This window comes from Rhincodon typus, unplaced genomic scaffold, assembly GCF_021869965.1.
Source record: "Rhincodon typus isolate 14 unplaced genomic scaffold, sRhiTyp1.1 hic_rhity00002108, whole genome shotgun sequence".
NCBI classification, from domain to species: domain Eukaryota; kingdom Metazoa; phylum Chordata; class Chondrichthyes; order Orectolobiformes; family Rhincodontidae; genus Rhincodon; species Rhincodon typus.
The window spans coordinates 8,256-25,000 of NW_025967746.1; the positions used below are offsets into that span (position 1 = coordinate 8,256).

The window sequence follows — 16,745 nt, forward strand, 5'->3', positions numbered from 1 at the left end:
ACATTGAATTAAACACGATATACTGACCATTACAACCGAAACCTGCACGTACCGGAAGCAACAAAAACCCAGACCATGTAAATTCGAACTGGCACAAGACAACAGTGCTTCAGAGGAGGTGCCACAGCACTGAGGATGTCACCTAGTGAGGGGGCAAAACGTCTGCTATCAAACATTCCCAGCTTGGCAAACGCACCAACATCTACAGCCAACACTCGAGCTACAAATCTTTACTCAAACACTGAACAAGGAAAAGTTTGTATGATGTTGCTATTTTACTTGACATCAAGGAAATTCATTAATATTGTACTCCCCCAAGTCTCCTGGCATTTTAATACTGAATATTTTAACTTGTTAACAAAAGTTGTCGTAATATCTCAAACTACTACATAGAAGTGAGAAGTAGTCTGTTTCCTAATAGCTAATGTGGCAATAGAACATGAAACTAAAATTTGTAGGTTTGGCAAGCCGTAAAAGACTTGGTTTAATCAAGCTTGAAGTTGAGAGTGATCAGAATCAAGAATGACGTGTATTACATACAAGTGTAACATCATGTTTAATTTCTATCTGATCTTGTATTAGCTGTTAACATCCACTGTCTAAGATAGATTGCTGGATGGCAACAGCAATGGTGATGTTGGCTGATTTTGTTTTTCTTATTCGTTGAGAGACACTGAGAGCATATGTTTGCAACTATGTTTAGTAAAGACCAGAAACTGAACATATGACATCTCTTGTGTGTGTGATTTAGTATTTGCAAATATGCAATACGTTTATCCACCAAGCCATTGAGAGCACTGACTGCTACCGATTGAATGAATACCAAAATAGATATTGCCATCCTGATGTTCCACCTACTTCCTTTTGATGACTTATGATGACTTTGGGTCCCATATCTCAGGAAGGATGTACTGGCCCTGGAGCGGGTTCAGAGGAGGTTCACGAGAATGGTCCCAGGAATGGAAAGCTTAACATATGAGGAATGTTTGAGGACTCTGGGACTATACTCATTGGAGTTTAGAAAGATGTGGGGGTATTTAATTGAAACTTTCAGGATACGGAATGGCCTGGACAGAGTGGATGTTGGGAAGATACTTCCATTGGTAGGAGAGTCTAGGACCTGAGGACACAGCCTTAGAGTAAAGGAAAGACCTTTTAGAACGGAGATAAGGAGAAACTTCTTCAGCCAGGGCGTGGTGAATCTGTGGAATTCACTGCCACAGAAGGCTGTGGAGGCCAGCTCATTAAGTACATTTAAGACTGAGATAGGTTCTTGATTATCAAGGGTTACAGGGAGAGAGTGGGAGAATGGGGTTGAGGAACTTATCAGCCATGATTGAATAGCGGAGCAGACTCGATGGGCTGAATGGCCTAATTTCTGCTCCTATGTCTTGTGGTCTTATGATATTAGTACATTATCAGCACTTGATAAAGCTGTATTATGGTAAGGAATGTTAAATTGCCAAACCAGAGGAATTTTGAATTATGCAGTAATATATTGTAAAGAATCTCTAAAAAAGCATTAAATGCTACTTACATTTAAAAAAAAAAGTCTTTTTGGAAGATGCATGCAATCTCCCAAAAGTATAGAACAGAGTGGCTGGGAGAATGACAAGCTGAAGGAAATTAGCATCAGTAAGAAAGTTGTACAGGAGAAATGAATGGGCTGAAAGCTGATAAACCTCAAGACCTGATCTCCTTCAACATCCTGGGATGGAGGCTGTGGCTGTAGAGACAGTTGGATGCATTTGTGATCATCTCCCAAAATTCTGTGGATTATGGAACAATTCCTGCAGATTGGAAGATTGTCAGTATCACCCCACTACTTAGTGAGGGAGCAAGAGGGAAAACCAGGAACTACAGACCTGTAAGCCTTATGTCAGTAGTGGAGAAAATGCTCAAATCTGTTATAAAAGATGGTAATGATCTGGTTTGACATATCACGAATTTGTAAATGAGAAATCGTGTTTGACAAACTTGTTGGAGTTTTTTTTTTTGAAGATGTTAGTAACAAAATTGATAGAGAGACCTGATGGAGCTGGTATTCTTGGATTTTTCAGAAAATTTTTGATAACGTACCCCACAGAAGGATCATTAGAAAGGTTAAAGCACGTAGGATAGGTAATGTATTGGCATGGATTACTGGCTAACAGACACACAGTAGGAATAAAATGGGCCTTATGTTGGCAGTATGTGACTAATGGGGTACTGACAGAATCACCACTTGGGTCCCAGCTGTTTGCAATATAGCAATGATTTAGATGGGACCCAAATGTAGTCTTTCCAAGTATGTGGTAATACGAAGTTAGGTAGGAATGTGAGTTTCAAGAGGATTTCAACAGGCTTCGTGACTAGGTATGAACACCAGTAACTGAATATAAAGTGGAAAAATGTGAGGTTATCCACTTTGGTAGGAGAAACCAGCTATGGAGAGTATTTCTTAAATGGTAAAAGGTTAAAAGTGTAGGTGTACAAAGGGTTCTAGGTATCTTTCTCAGTAAGTCACTGAAGGCTAACATGCAGGTGCAGCAAACTATTAGGAAGGCTCTTGGAATGTTAACCTTTATTGCAAGAGGATTTGAGTGCAAGAGTGGTGAAGGTTTGCTTCAGTTATGAAAGAGCTTGGTTAGACTGCACCTGAAGAACTATGTGCAGTTTTGGTTTCCTCATCTCAGGAAAGATATTATTGCCATAGAGGGAATGATTCGAAGCTCCATCAGGCTTGGTCCCATGATGAAGAGGGATTGCATAAACTGGGTCCAGATTCTCTGAAGTTTCAAAGAATAAGAAGTGATCTCATTGAAACTTATGAAATACTTGAAGGACTGGACATGATAAATGCAGATATTTTCCTTGTTTAAGAAAAGGGTAATGATACATAGTTCAGAGCTGGAGTAGCTTAACCTCTGTAGTGGGGAAGATGCTTGAGTCTATTATCAAGGAAGAAATAGCAAGGCATCTTGACAGAAATTGTCCCGTTGGGCAGATGCAGCATGGGTTCATGAAGGGCAGGTCATGCTTGACAAAACTTTTGGAATTCTATGAAGACATTACGAGCGAGGTGGACAATGGGGACCCAGTAGATGTGTTGTACCTAGATTTCCAAAAGGCCTTCGACAAGGTGCCGCACAAGAGGCCACTGCATAAGATAAGGATGCATGGCGTTAAGGGTAAAGTATTAGCATGGATAGAGGATTGGTTGACTAACAGGAAGCAAAGAGTGGGGATAAATGAGTGCTATTCCAGCTGGCAGTCAGTGACTAGTGGTGTGCCTCAGGGATTGGTGTTGGGACTGCAATTATTTACAATTTATATAGATGATTTGGAGTTGGGGACCACGTGTAGGGTGTCAAAGTTTGCAGATGACACTAAGATGAGTGGCAGAGCAAAGTGTGCAGAGGACTGTGAAACTTTGCAGAGGAACATAGATACATTGAGTGCGTGGGCAAAGGTCTGCCAGTTGGAATACAATGTAAATAAATGTGAAGTCATACATTTTGGTAGGAGTAATAGTAAAAAGGATTATTACTTGAATGGTAAAAAGTTGCAGCATGCTGCTATGCAGAGGGACCTGGGTGTCCTTGTGCATGAATCACAGAAGGTAGGTCTGCAGGTACAACAAGTAATTAGGAAGGCAAATGGAATTTTGCCCTTCATTGCTAAAGAGATTGAGATTAAAAGCAGAGAGGTTATGTTGCAGCTGTACAAGGTGCTGGTGAGGCCACACCTGGAGTACTGTGTGCAGTTTTGGTCTCCTTACTTGAGAAAGGATGTACTGGCACTGGAGGGGGTGCAAAGGAGGTTCACTAGGTTGATTCCGGAGTTGAGGGGGTTGGCTTATGAGGAGAGACTGAGTAGATTGGGATTATATTCATTGGAATTCAGAAGATTGAGGGGGGATCTTATAGAAACATATAAAATTATGAAAAGAATAGATAAGATAGAAGTAGAGAGGATGTTTCCACTGGCAGGTGAAGCTAGGACAAGAGGGCATAGCCTCAAGATTAGAGGGAGCAGATTTAGGACTGAATTGAGAAGGAACTTCTCCACCCAGAGGGTTGTTAATCTATGGAATTCCTTGCCCAGTGAAGTAGTTGACGCTACTTCAGTAAACGTTTTTAAAGATAAGGTAGATTTTTTTTTGAACAATAAAGGAATTAAGGGATACGGTGAGAACGCGGGTAAATGGATCTGAGATCACAAAGATCAGCCATGATCTTATTGAATGGCGGAGCAAGCTTGAAGGGCCGGACGGCCTACTCCTGCTCCTAGTTCTTATGTTCTTATGTAAATTATTTTGCTCAGAGGGCTGTGGAGGCTCAGTCCTTGAGAAGTTTAGGGCAGAGATTAGTAGATTTCCGATCATCAGTGGTTTACAGGGTTATGGGGATGGGGAGAGTAATGGGTCATTTGTGTGTTCATTTAGTCATGATCATGTTGAATGGTAGGCTTGGCCTGATGGACGGAATGCCCTACTCCTGTGTTCCTATTTCTGGAAAGTACTTTGATAGATTTTGTAAGGTATTTCAACTCTTCAGTATTTTTTCACACAATGAGTGATTTTGTGCTTGAAATTCACTGTCTGCAAGTGTGATGGAGACCAATTCAATTGAATAATTCAAGAGGGCGTTAGGTTCTTATTTAAATAGAAATAATGTACAAGGCTATGGGGAAAATGCAGAAGAATATCACTAATTCATAGTACTCATTTGGAACAGCAGAGCAGATATGAAGGGGTAAATGGCCTCCTTTTGGGCCTAGCGCTCCTAAGGTTGAGAATAAATGAACTACTAATCATTCAAAACAATCTTAACTGTGCGTTGTAAAATGTTCTAACGCTATCTGTGTTCAAAGCAGTGTATTTGTCCAGTATTTGGATGTACATAAATTGACATTTATGGAGAAATTATATTAGTATGACATGACTAGCCAGGTGAGTTGATCATATATATTTCGAATGTTTCAGAGTCAATAAATACACCTAAAGTTGATTTATCATTTGCCGTATATTTTTAAAATCAAAGCTATTTGAATGCAACTTACGGAGTTAGTGATATTGCAATAGAAGTATTTGTACAGTTAAAAGAACAGGCTGTAATGAACCATTTTGGGAAGGTATGAAGTATATTTCAAAGTGTTAATTCTTCCACATTCTGCCTGATATACACTTCATTGCCTTTTATTGTGACTACTTTTAGTGCTGAAACAATATCGTTACAATTATGATAACTTTCATCTCCTAGAATTGCTATGTCGTGTGTCTAGGTTTATTGGATTCTGGGGATTAATTTAATTAGTTGCAGGGTAACATTTATTATTTTACAAGACCTTAGCCATCTGAAATATGACCAGTTAAGAAAAATTATTTGCCAAGTTGGCTAAATTGAAGAAGACAGTGAGCAGCAATAATGGGTTTGTAATTGAATTAGAAGGTAGTGATTAGTTGTCCCACATTTGAGCTGTGTTGGAATTGTAACTGTTAACTATGTTTTTAGTGAAATTTGTAATCCAAGTTTGGGAATGATTGAGAGAGGCTTAATAAGCCTGTAACTAGGAGCATAAAATTACAGGGTTGGGCAATTGAGTGGGCAAATGGAATTCAATAGAGTTAAATGTGAGGTCAAGAGCAAATTACTGCAGATGCTGGAATTGGACTGAAAACAACAAATGTTGGAGATCACAGCAGGTCAGACAACATCCATGGAGAGAGAGAGCAAGCTAACGTTTCGAGTCTAGACGACTCTTCGTCAATTTTGGACTAAAATAGGATAGGCCTGAGCATGTTAATCGTGAGAAGATAACAATAGTGGATCCCAAAGTCAGTTTAGAGTCTAGTTATGGAAAACAGAGTTAGAACTTTTTCAAAAAAAAAAAAAAAAAAAGTTTTTGGGTGCTGGTATCTGGTGTTATATTCACCTCGGAAGAAATGCAGCACAGATTCACCAGAATGTTTTCAGGGCTGTAGGATTGACAGTATATTATGAAAAGAGATTACATAAACCAGGCTTGCATTCCATAGAATAAAGAAGGTTAAGGGATGTTAAAAGTTTTTAGAGTTTTAAAAGGAATTGGTAGGTGGATAAAGAAAGAGTTTTTAATGGTGGGGAAATATCTTAAGACAAGGGATAAAATATAATCTAAAATCAAAGTCATATCGTTCAGGAGAGAGGTTAGTCAATTTCATTCAAATGGCTTAGAAGTGTAGAAATCTTTCTCACAAAAAGCATTGGATGCTAACTCAATGAATAATTTTGAATTTGTGATTGATAATTCTAGTTGCTTGACATGGCTGTTGAGAGATTTGGACCCAAGACAGGTGGATGAATTTGTGATACAGATCAGCTATCATATTGCTGACTGACAGGAGCAGACTCTGGATGAGCGACCTACTCCCATTCCTATTCTGCAAATTCATGTTAATCTGAAGAAGTCTTCTAATTTGATGATATGCTTGTTTAGGCATCCAGATGTATGAGCAAAGATTAAGGATCCCATGCTGAATGATTCTATGGATGATCTGGGCATGATAACAGATGGTATAGTAAAAAGATCACCATTATGTCCAGGAATATTCTGTTGGTGTTTAGGTGATTAAAGTCAGGATCTGCTGTATTGACAGCCTGACTTGTTAAATGATTGGTATGATTTAAGACATCATAATATGGGGACATGAAGTGAAATAATCATTTCTTGAAGAGTTAATACACCAGTAAAAGTCAATTAAGATATATTAATGGGCCAGAATTTGCTGGAGCATGCTTTGTATTAGTTAGATTTCTCTCTTCATCCTCCAGCTCTCAATTCTTTTAAGCTATCAGATCATTTGAACACAAATTGTTGGAAGTACATGTGATAAGAACACAATAAGCTCTGGAACTTTGGTGAATGGTGGGACCAACGATCTCTCTCCTTAATTAGAGGTTGAAGGATAGAGGAAAAATAGAGTAATCACAGAAGAAAAGAGGAAGAATAAAATCAAAATTATTTCAGAATATACTGCATTAAAAAGCTAAAAGGCAGAAAAGTAAGAAAAATATTTTAAAACATAAAACTTTTAATTTTAAAAGATCTAAGAATCAGTTGCTGCCTGTAGGAATGAGATTCCTCCGTTTCCCTTGTGCATTTATGTTTATTTGTTCACGGGACGTGACTGTCGATGGGTTAATGGAGGCCTTCAAAAATTGTTCTTTCCATTTTATTTCTGTATGCTATGCATGCTTTCCTTCATAGATCATTGGATGGAGTCCAGGCCAGAGCCATGATTAATTTCCCAAATCTCTCAATGCATGTTGTTCCTCAGGAAGGTTTGCACACATACCGATGGGCTCCTGTTTTAGTTATTACTGTTAATAACTGCTAGTGTTTAGTGCCATTATTTTAATGTACAGGAGGTGATTTTCTTGATTTTGCTGTTTGAAATCCTGTTCATGCCTCCGAGCTTGCATGTGACATTGCCTCTTACAATCCTGTTCACTTTTTTTTTAATCCTTTCATTGATTTTTTTTACTTTTTAAAAGGTTCAACACTTTTGTAGTCTTGATGTTATACTCTTGTAGCCGTTTTAAAAATTTCATTGACCTGTACTTTGTTTCATTTACCCAAACTTTGTTCTTCCCATTACCTTTTCTGTTCTTTGGCTTGTTCCTTTTATACTCTTCCATACAGTCATGTGTTTGCCCTAGGGAGTTTTATGTTTGCTTTGATCGAAAACAACTTTTTAATAATGGCAAAAATGCACTTTATTCTGTTGTTCTTCATTTGTCTAAAGATTAGGTTCATATGTGTTAGATTTCATTAAAAACTTGACTCTTCTTCAATCCTGTTCTGCAATTGGCCTTATTCTGGGATATGGTTTCCTTTTGATGTCTTTTCTGAGTGGCTGTTCTTCTTGTTCACGCCTTGGCAGTTAGTGACCTACTCAACATTGCCAAATCCTAATCTGTCGTCACTCAGTGAACACACAGGAATGCCTGTTATTAGCTGGTATATGTAATTAAGGACAGTAATGCTTTCACTCCCCTCCCCTCACTCTCGGCCTTCCCCCTTCTAAGTCATTGGCCATTCCTAGAACATCTATTGAAAATAACAAATGCTGGAGATCACAATGACTCGAGTCATCCAGACTCGAAACGTTGGCTTGCTCTCTGTCCATGGATACTGCCTAACCTGCTGTGATCTCCAGCATTTGTTGTTTTCAGTAAAGGTTCTAGCATCTGCAGTAATTTGCTCCTGGAACATGTACTACTTGATTGATATACTGGTTGCTGAACTCCTCCCAGACCATCAATCAGATTTAAGATTTTCCCCATCTGTATATGTCTTATGGATATAAAGTTTATTTATTTCAAAACCAATTGGGCTATCTGGAGGCTGAAATTTGTGAGCAATTCAACCTCTAATTATCAAAACTGCATTTGCAAGCAGCTTCAAATTCGTTCAGTTCCTGCAAGGGGCATTTGAGATTGTGCCCTAAACATGAGGATAGCCCACGAGACTAGCTAAACATCCAGCTGAGCAAAGTTTGAATTTAAAAGTTTTAAACTGTGTACCATCCATTTTTTATGTTCCACATCCATGGGTTGACATAAACACAAACAGGACGTCTGTGGATCTTTACTTTTATGTTTTAAAATAATATTTAGGAGAATGTGGAAGAACTATTTGTTTTTAAAATAATTCTGTTCAGTGACAAAGTATTACATGCTCCCTAGTGCCTTTTTTTAGTTGGTTTGTTTTGGAAAAAAATACCTTCGAGCGATTTGATTTGTGAAGGCAATTTGAAAGAATCTAAGACATGGAAACATATCAGGCCCACTAGTGACACGTTCAGTTCAAGGTACAATGATTGAATGAGACCGTAGCCCATTCAAAACTGCAGTTCAAGTTTTCTTCAGCTTTTAGGAATGTGGTAATTGACAAAGAACTACATGACTGATCTAATTTGAGAGTACCTGTAGTTTCTAAATTTAAGAGGTGTGAATGACAGCCCTTGGCATCAAGGCCACATTTAACAGAGTGCGGCATCCCGGAGTGTGAGCAAACCTGGAATTAGCGGGGATTAGGAGGCAAACTCTGCTGATTGGAGTTGAATTTGGCACATAGGAAGATGGTTATGATTGTTGGAGGTCCATCATCTCAGCTCCAGGGCATCTCTGCAGGAGTTCCTCAGGATAGTGTCCACAGCCCAATCACTTCCAGTTGTTTCATCAATGACCTTGCCTACATCCTAAGGTCAGAAGTGGATGTTTGCTGATAATTGCACAATATTCAGCACTGTTCATGACTCCTCAGATACTGAAGTAATCCATGTTCAAATGCAACAAGATCTGGACAATATCCAGACTTGGGCTGACAAGTAGCAAGTAACATTCACGCCATGTAAGTGGCCATCACTGACCATCTCGAGTAAGAAACAATTTAACCATAGCCCCTTGATACTCAATAGTGTTACTGTCACTGAATCCTCCATTATCAACATCCTGGAGATTACCACTGACCAGAAACTCAACTAGACCCTCCATATAGATATAGTAGCTACAAATCCTGTCAGAAGCTAGGAATACTGGAGCAAGTAACTCACCTCCTGACTCCCCAAAGCCTGTCCACCATCTACAAGGCACAAGTCAGAAGAGTGATGGAATACTCCCTGCATATCTGGATGAGTGTAACTCCAACAACACTAATGAAGCTTGACACTATCCAGGGCAAAGTAGCCTGCTTGATTAACACCACATTCACAAGCGTACACTCCCTTCACTACCAACACTCATTAGCAGTAGTGTGAACTATCTACAAGATGCACAGCAGAAGTTCATCAAAGATTCTTAGACAACACCTTCCAAACCCACAAACACTTCCACCTAGAAGTACAATGGCAGCAAATACATGGGAACACCACAACCTGCAAGTTCCCCTCCAAGCCAATGATGACCTTGACTTGGAAATGTATCACAATTCCTTCAGTGTCGCAGGGTCAAAATCCTGGAATTGCCTCTCTAATGGCATTGTGGGTCAGCCTACAGCATATGATTTGCAGCAGTTTAAGAAGCCAGCTAACCACCACCTTCTCAAGGGCAACTAGGAATTGGTGATAAGTGCCGGTCAGCCAATGACTCCCACGTCGCATGAGTGAATAAAGCAACAATTTAAGTTAAGTCAAAACTGCAATTTCTGTGTGGCATTTAAGTATTGTGGATTGGATAGGTGCACATTCTGTACAGTTTTTATTCTATTGATCGTTAACAACAGATGTGAGTTTTTTTTTTGACTGGATTCACTAAGTGGCAGCTGTCATTCAATGCCAACATCACCAGATTCTAAGTTGGATGGTCTAACTGACAGTGTCATATGAGATACTTTTCCCATGTTGCTGATCTATTACACTGGTACAACTTTAAATTATACTTCACTGTGCTTTGGACTATCTCTTTTTGTACTGCTGGACATTAGTAATTGAACACTTTTTAAGCTTCTCCAGTGTTGATGTGCAGTGTAGACTAATGGGATGCTTTGGAGTGGGTTTGTTGGAAAAGAATCTTCATGTAAATCATGTAAGTAACATACTTCGAAATGGTTCATTTTTACACTGTGCTAGTTTTGGGAGTGAATTCAATGCATGAGGGAAGCTAAAAGTGAAACATATTCTTGATTTTAGTAGTTAACGGCAATAGAAAAATTGCAGATGTGTTTACTTAGCTTTGTATTGATCCTGTGATCACTTTGAGGTTCATTTTTGATCTGAACAAAGTAGGAACGAAAGTGTTAATTCTTAACTTGTAATGCAGCCTTATATATCCTTCTGTAGGTTGGAGGTACGAAAGCAGGAGTGGTGCGCTTCTTGGGAGAGACTGACTTTGCTAAAGGAGAGTGGTGTGGGGTGGAACTAGATGAACCTCTTGGAAAGAATGATGGAGCTGTGGCTGGAACCAGGTTTGTTTGGAATGATAGTTTACAGTCAAACCCTTTGAATGCTTGTCACTTCCTTTAAACCCTTGAACACTTTCACTATTTTCAAGACCTGTGAAATTATAATTTAATGAACTAGAAAATTGAGTTCAGTTGTGATATTTCAAATTAAAATGCTTGCTTGCTTAATATTAACTTCAAAAGTAATTCCTAACCTAGAGTGTGTACTGAATGCTGTTTTTTTCCCCGTCAGGTTGGTGTCTTTGAGCTCAAAATATTTTTTCTTAGGACCTTTTTTTTTAGTTTTTTAGGAGTTTTTTTTCATTCTCTAACTCCTTATTAGATGATGCAGTCATGTACTAGTTATGTACTGAAGAAACCTTGCGTGGTTTGCTTTTATTCCGGGTAGCAGTCAGTCAGATGCAAGCTGGGATTTTTCAGTTTAATTACATTTTCACATTTGTCACAATTCTGGGAGTAATGGGGCTTGACTTCTAGTGCACTATCCCACTGAGTATAGTGATAATGCTATCTCCAATGGAGCATCCAGCTTCAGCACCTATTGTTCCTCAGTTGAATTTTGCTGATGCATTTTAGAACATTAGAGCTGTTTACAGAATATTGAAGTTTGATGCAGAAATTTCCCCTTCTATGGGCTACAGTTGACACTAGCCCCATCTCAAAAAGGTAAGCTTTCAAAAGTTAATTGCACTAATTTAAAAGTAAAGGTTTAAAAAGAATGCTTTTTAACTGTTGCAGATATTTTCAATGCCAGACGAAGTATGGTCTGTTTGCACCAGTTCACAAGGTTACCAAAATTGGATTTCCCTCCACAACACCAGCTAAAGCCAAGACAACTGTACGAAAAATAGTAGCCACTCCATCAAATCTCAAGCGCAGTCCCAGTGCATCATCCATAAGCTCTTTGAGCTCCATAGCATCTTCTATCAGTGGTAGACCTAGTCGTTCAGGATTGGTAAGAAATCATATTAATCTCAAAACCTTTTTGAACTATCCTTGTGAAGTTGTGAAATGGCGTTTAATGCTAAATTTTAAATTATATTTATAAAAGACAGTTGGTGGTATTTTTGCCTAAGTGGAGCAAAAGTCATTTGGGAAGATGGCCAGACTTGGTTGCCAATACCAATTTTAATGTCATTTGAGGGTGGTGGAGAGGAGCAGCCAGTTTCTGATTTCTTTACCAGTTTGTTTTTTTATCTAAAGTTAAAGGGAATTACTGCTATCTTCAACTGTGAATCCTGTTTTAGCCTATATGTTTGGTGCTGGAAATTTTTTTGTTGATTGTCTCTATGTTCTGAAGTATGAAATTTTGTGTTCAATTTGCTCTGCTATTCACTGCCTTTATGGCTTGCCACTTAAATTCCCTCTCTCAATGCATTCTGTTGCTCCTGTATGTAGTTACAGAATTGTACTTGGGTTTATAATGTTTACTTGGTTTTGTTTCTTCTTGTTCATCCTATGTTGTTTCCAGGTTAGGTGATAATATTTCTGTTGGTTAGCCCTATCGCATAACATTAATCAATGTAACTTTATGCTCATAGTGCCATCTGCAGGTACATTTTCCCCAAAATTGTGCAATTAAATAACATTTTCAATATTTAATGGTCATTGATATTAGGATGATTGAATGTTCCTCATTGGATTTTTGCAAAATGTTGATATAAATAACAGCAAGAGTTTTGTTCTTTTTCAACCAAATAACTATTTTATCTTGATTATTAAAATGGCACCACCGCCCTTCACTGGACTGAATGGTTACATATTTTTCCAACCACGAGAGCAGGTGTAAATATTGCAAATTTTCTTTCTGATTTCTTTCCCTCGTGTTGCATGTTGTTTTTTCCAAATCAACCAGATCCCAGTATTTGCATTAGTTCATGGTTTTGTTTCATGCATTCATCTTAGCTGCGTCATTGGGAATCGTGTTGCAAAACAAGGGGATGATAGGTGATATAACAGAGGGGATAAAATGAGTTATCCAATGAAAAAGGAATCTGCCATAATATACACAAGTAATTATAATGACTGAAATGTTAACTTTTTTTTTCCAGTTAACAGAAACATCCTCGCGCTATGCAAGAAAAATTTCAGGTACCACTGCATTACAGGAGGCTTTAAAAGAAAAGCAGCAACATATTGAGCAGCTTCTGGCTGAACGAGATCTGGAAAGGGCAGAAGTTGCTAAAGCAACTAGCCACGTGGGAGAAGTTGAACAGGAGCTCACGTTACTTCGGACAGGTCATGAGCAGGTAAGGGATTAAGGCAGTGAGCTTAATTGAGTTTACAGTTATAGAATGTATAATAGAAATTTGACATAAAGTGCTTTTGATATGCACGAGAAGAATGCAATCTGTAAAGTGCTTGATTGAAGGGCCCAGCATGGAAAAGGTGGAGGCCCTCAGAGCTCTCTCCCTGACCCTCGTTTCTCCATTTCCATTGGATTTCTTTGGAAACATTTTAATGAACTTCTCGCAATGTATTTGCCAACAATGTTGAAATTTCTTTCATTTCATGCAGCATGTATTGGAGATGGAGACAAAGATGGACCAGTTACGAGCACTGGTTGAGGCTGCTGATAGAGAGAAGGTGGAGCTGCTGAACCAGCTAGAGGAAGAAAAAAGGTGCCAGTTACTAAGATGAATTTCAATATGTTGTGAACAAGTGACTTCTGTACGAGCATATCATAAAACTACACTATAGGTATTTCAAGGAACTGACAATGGTGACTCTTTGCCAAGGTTAATGTCAATCACATGAAGCTTTATTTGATATGACTCGAGGTTAATTAATCTTAAAACTCCAAACACTATGTTCATAGCAAATTTCTATTTTTTTTTAATGTGAATTGAAAAGACTTGTCTTCTGATTATGGTCTTCTCACTACCTTCCGGATGAGCATTGAAAACTTCAGGATATGGTATTCCTTCTCCTTGATGGTGTCAGTTGTGTCTTCCAGGAATGATCTGTTTTCTTTTATCAACAGGAAAGTGGAGGATCTTCAGTTCCGTGTAGAGGAAGAGTCCATTACCAAAGGTGACTTAGAGGTAAACAAACTTGTTTTGCAAAGAATCTGAACCTGACATGGTGGTGATTCAGAAACTACTGACATTTCCTATCTTAAAAACTTTAGCTGCCAGTATTCAAGTATCCAGAAAGCATTGATCCTGAATGTCGCCAATACTTTTTTATATTTAAAAAAAAAAAGGATGAGAGATGTGAACAGTTCCTATCAGTAACTGATAACTGCTGGTTAAGAGCTAATTGGGGTTTATGCAATAGAAAATTTCAGATTAATTGCTGTTGAATGATTGGGTTGTTTGCCATGACGCTTGTAGCTTGGTGGCTGTAGTGATGGCAAAAAATTATTGATCAATAGTTTATAATCTTACATTGTCACCACAAAGTTTTGTTTTAAATGATTAATGTTTTGGTGATGTAATTATTTCTTCAAGAAAAAAGGTTTATTCTCTTTGCGTTTAACCAGTTCCATTGCTGCTTTACAATTTCTTTGCTCGACTTGGGTACTCAAACATATGGAAATCTGAGCTGAATTTATAAAACTGGCAGTCTTTGGTTCAATGAATCAGAATTAATTTAGTCTGTTTATAAAAAAGGAGGTTGTCCCTGTTCTCTTTATAGGCATTCCAATCATAGTGGTACAAGCTATGACAGGACATATGGAACTTAGGAGCTTTTGCCTAACTTTCTTTTAAATCACAAGTTATTGCTAACTGTTGAGAGCTATCCAGTAGATCTTGGACTTTTAAGGTGCTTCATAAAGTTTTGTGCTGTCAGAAGATTAAATGGATATAATTAGATAATTTGTTTATGGTCTGTTGAAAGTGAAAGGTTAGTGGCTCAAGATGCCTGGAAGTCAGGACAGGCCACTTTTTCAGCTAATTTAATATGAAGTGGAAAATCAATGCCGTAAAAGAAGTGATGCAGAAGTTTGAGCTAAGGTTTTGTGAATTGAATGAGTTCTGTCAGTATTTCAGTATTAAACTTTAAAAAGAAGTCTTTACATTAACACTACAAAGTATCTCCCTATTTGTTGAGTGTTGTGACTGTTACCTCAGAAAGGTCATTGGTAGCTGAAAAATTTCAGTATCCTGGAATTACAATTTTTGATTTATGGAAAAGATGGCTTCTGTGAAGCATCAGAGAACCAAAGTGGGATTAACTGTATAATAAAACATATGATTAAAAATATAATACAATTTAAATACTGCTATGAAGTCTGCCTTTTAACCAGTTTCTTAACTTGAAGATAAAGCTTATTGTACTTTAAGTTTTAACCCATGCCCTTTTCATGGTTCTGCAATGAAATAAGCATTTAAAGTACGTAGACAATTTTTTAAACATTGCTATAGAAACAAAGCATCACGACTCAAGATTGTGGCATGAATAAATTTCAAAAAATGTCATTGGTCCACATTTGTTTTCATTGATTTGGAAATGCATTGAGATTTTTGCATCTGATTTAAATATTAATTGTCGGTTTATTTAAATACCAGTTTTGAATAGCATAAATAGGAAATGGTTGTGTCAGAAGTATAAAATCCCAACACTTGTATTCAAGAAAAATCACCAAAGAATGCACATTAGTAAGAATATAATCTTTTAAACCATTAAAAATAAACTTTGAACATATTTCATGTTGTAATTTGCTTAAATAGTATTTGTGGTGAATACAAGTAATCTGATCACTTGCTGATTTTAATTTTCATGAATTTTGTGCACAAATTAAATAAATGTAATGGATTAGGATAAACAGAACTGGGCAAGCTAAAGACTTTAGAAGCAAGTTAAAGAAACTCTTTGGACCAAATTCTGCCAGTTTTACAGGAAACTTTGGATGTCTTCAAAACCAGAATTGGCTCAATGTATTGTAGTATAAAATATGATTGTTATTTTGATCTATGGAAACATGGAGCTTATTTCAGAGCATCAATGTAGAAAGTGATATTGTTGTCACAAAATACTGGCCAGAAGTAAACAAAGAAAAGTTATAGTTGACAACTTGTTCATGAGCACAATTAATAAGTTGTTGATCTATTTATATAGAACTCTGGTAAACCAATGGCTTGAGCATTTAATCCAGAGCAATAAATGATTCTTGCATTACTACATTGTATATTATTTTAAAAAATTCTTTGTCTTCCCCATGACTCAATGATCTTTGCACAGTAAGTAGCTGAGCTGTTCCACTCAAAAAATATCCTGGTTAAATCCAGGGTTTGCATAGTTGACTGATCTCAGCTGGTGTGGGACTTTCCCTTTTGGGAGGGGAGAACTGACCAGTATTTACTACTGATCTTTGTCCAGTAACCCTGCTAAAAGAAGGCAAAAACAGACTGAACAGTGCATGACTTGATTGACTTTCACAGTCAAGTTGCTAGCTGAGGCTCATAATCAAAACTTATGTATGACTAATGCAAACCAAGTGAGATGCTGGAGAGGGCTTTTTGGTCCATATTCCATAAATAATTGAACTATTACAGGAAAAGAGAGAAAAATGGCAAGAAAAGTAGTGATTTCTTTTTTTAAAATTGAAAAAGTACATTTGAAAGGGAGATGAATCAAAATGGGTTTGATGGTATGGTAAGTGGTTAAACACCAAATTGATAGCTTTGACCCTGGTGTCGCATAGTGGCCAAATTTATATAAAAAGATTGCAGGGACTTTTAGACAGTATTGTGCTGAATTTGTTACTTTTTAAACTACAAAGTTGTAATAAATACTTTCTCCTGAGAGTTTTAGATTAATATAGATAATAGTATATGGTGTAGCAATTGTGAAGACATCCAATGTTTAAAATA

At 37.6% G+C, this 16,745-nt stretch overlaps 1 protein-coding gene across 1 annotated transcript in view; it reads left to right on the forward strand.

Moving 5' to 3' along the window:
* LOC109931607 (CAP-GLY domain containing linker protein 1a) overlaps positions 1-14,015 on the forward strand; it is a gene marked incomplete at its 5' end in the record, with an annotated part of 16,726 nt that extends 2,711 nt beyond the window's left edge. Inside the window, 5 exons of the mRNA XM_048592959.1 lie at positions 10,805-10,929; positions 11,665-11,881; positions 12,978-13,175; positions 13,444-13,547; positions 13,910-14,015. Of these exons, the coding sequence (XP_048448916.1) occupies positions 10,805-10,929; positions 11,665-11,881; positions 12,978-13,175; positions 13,444-13,547; positions 13,910-14,000 (735 nt within the window). The remainder of the gene's footprint in view (positions 1-10,804; positions 10,930-11,664; positions 11,882-12,977; positions 13,176-13,443; positions 13,548-13,909) is intronic.
* Between the last annotated feature and the right edge of the window lie 2,730 nt (positions 14,016-16,745).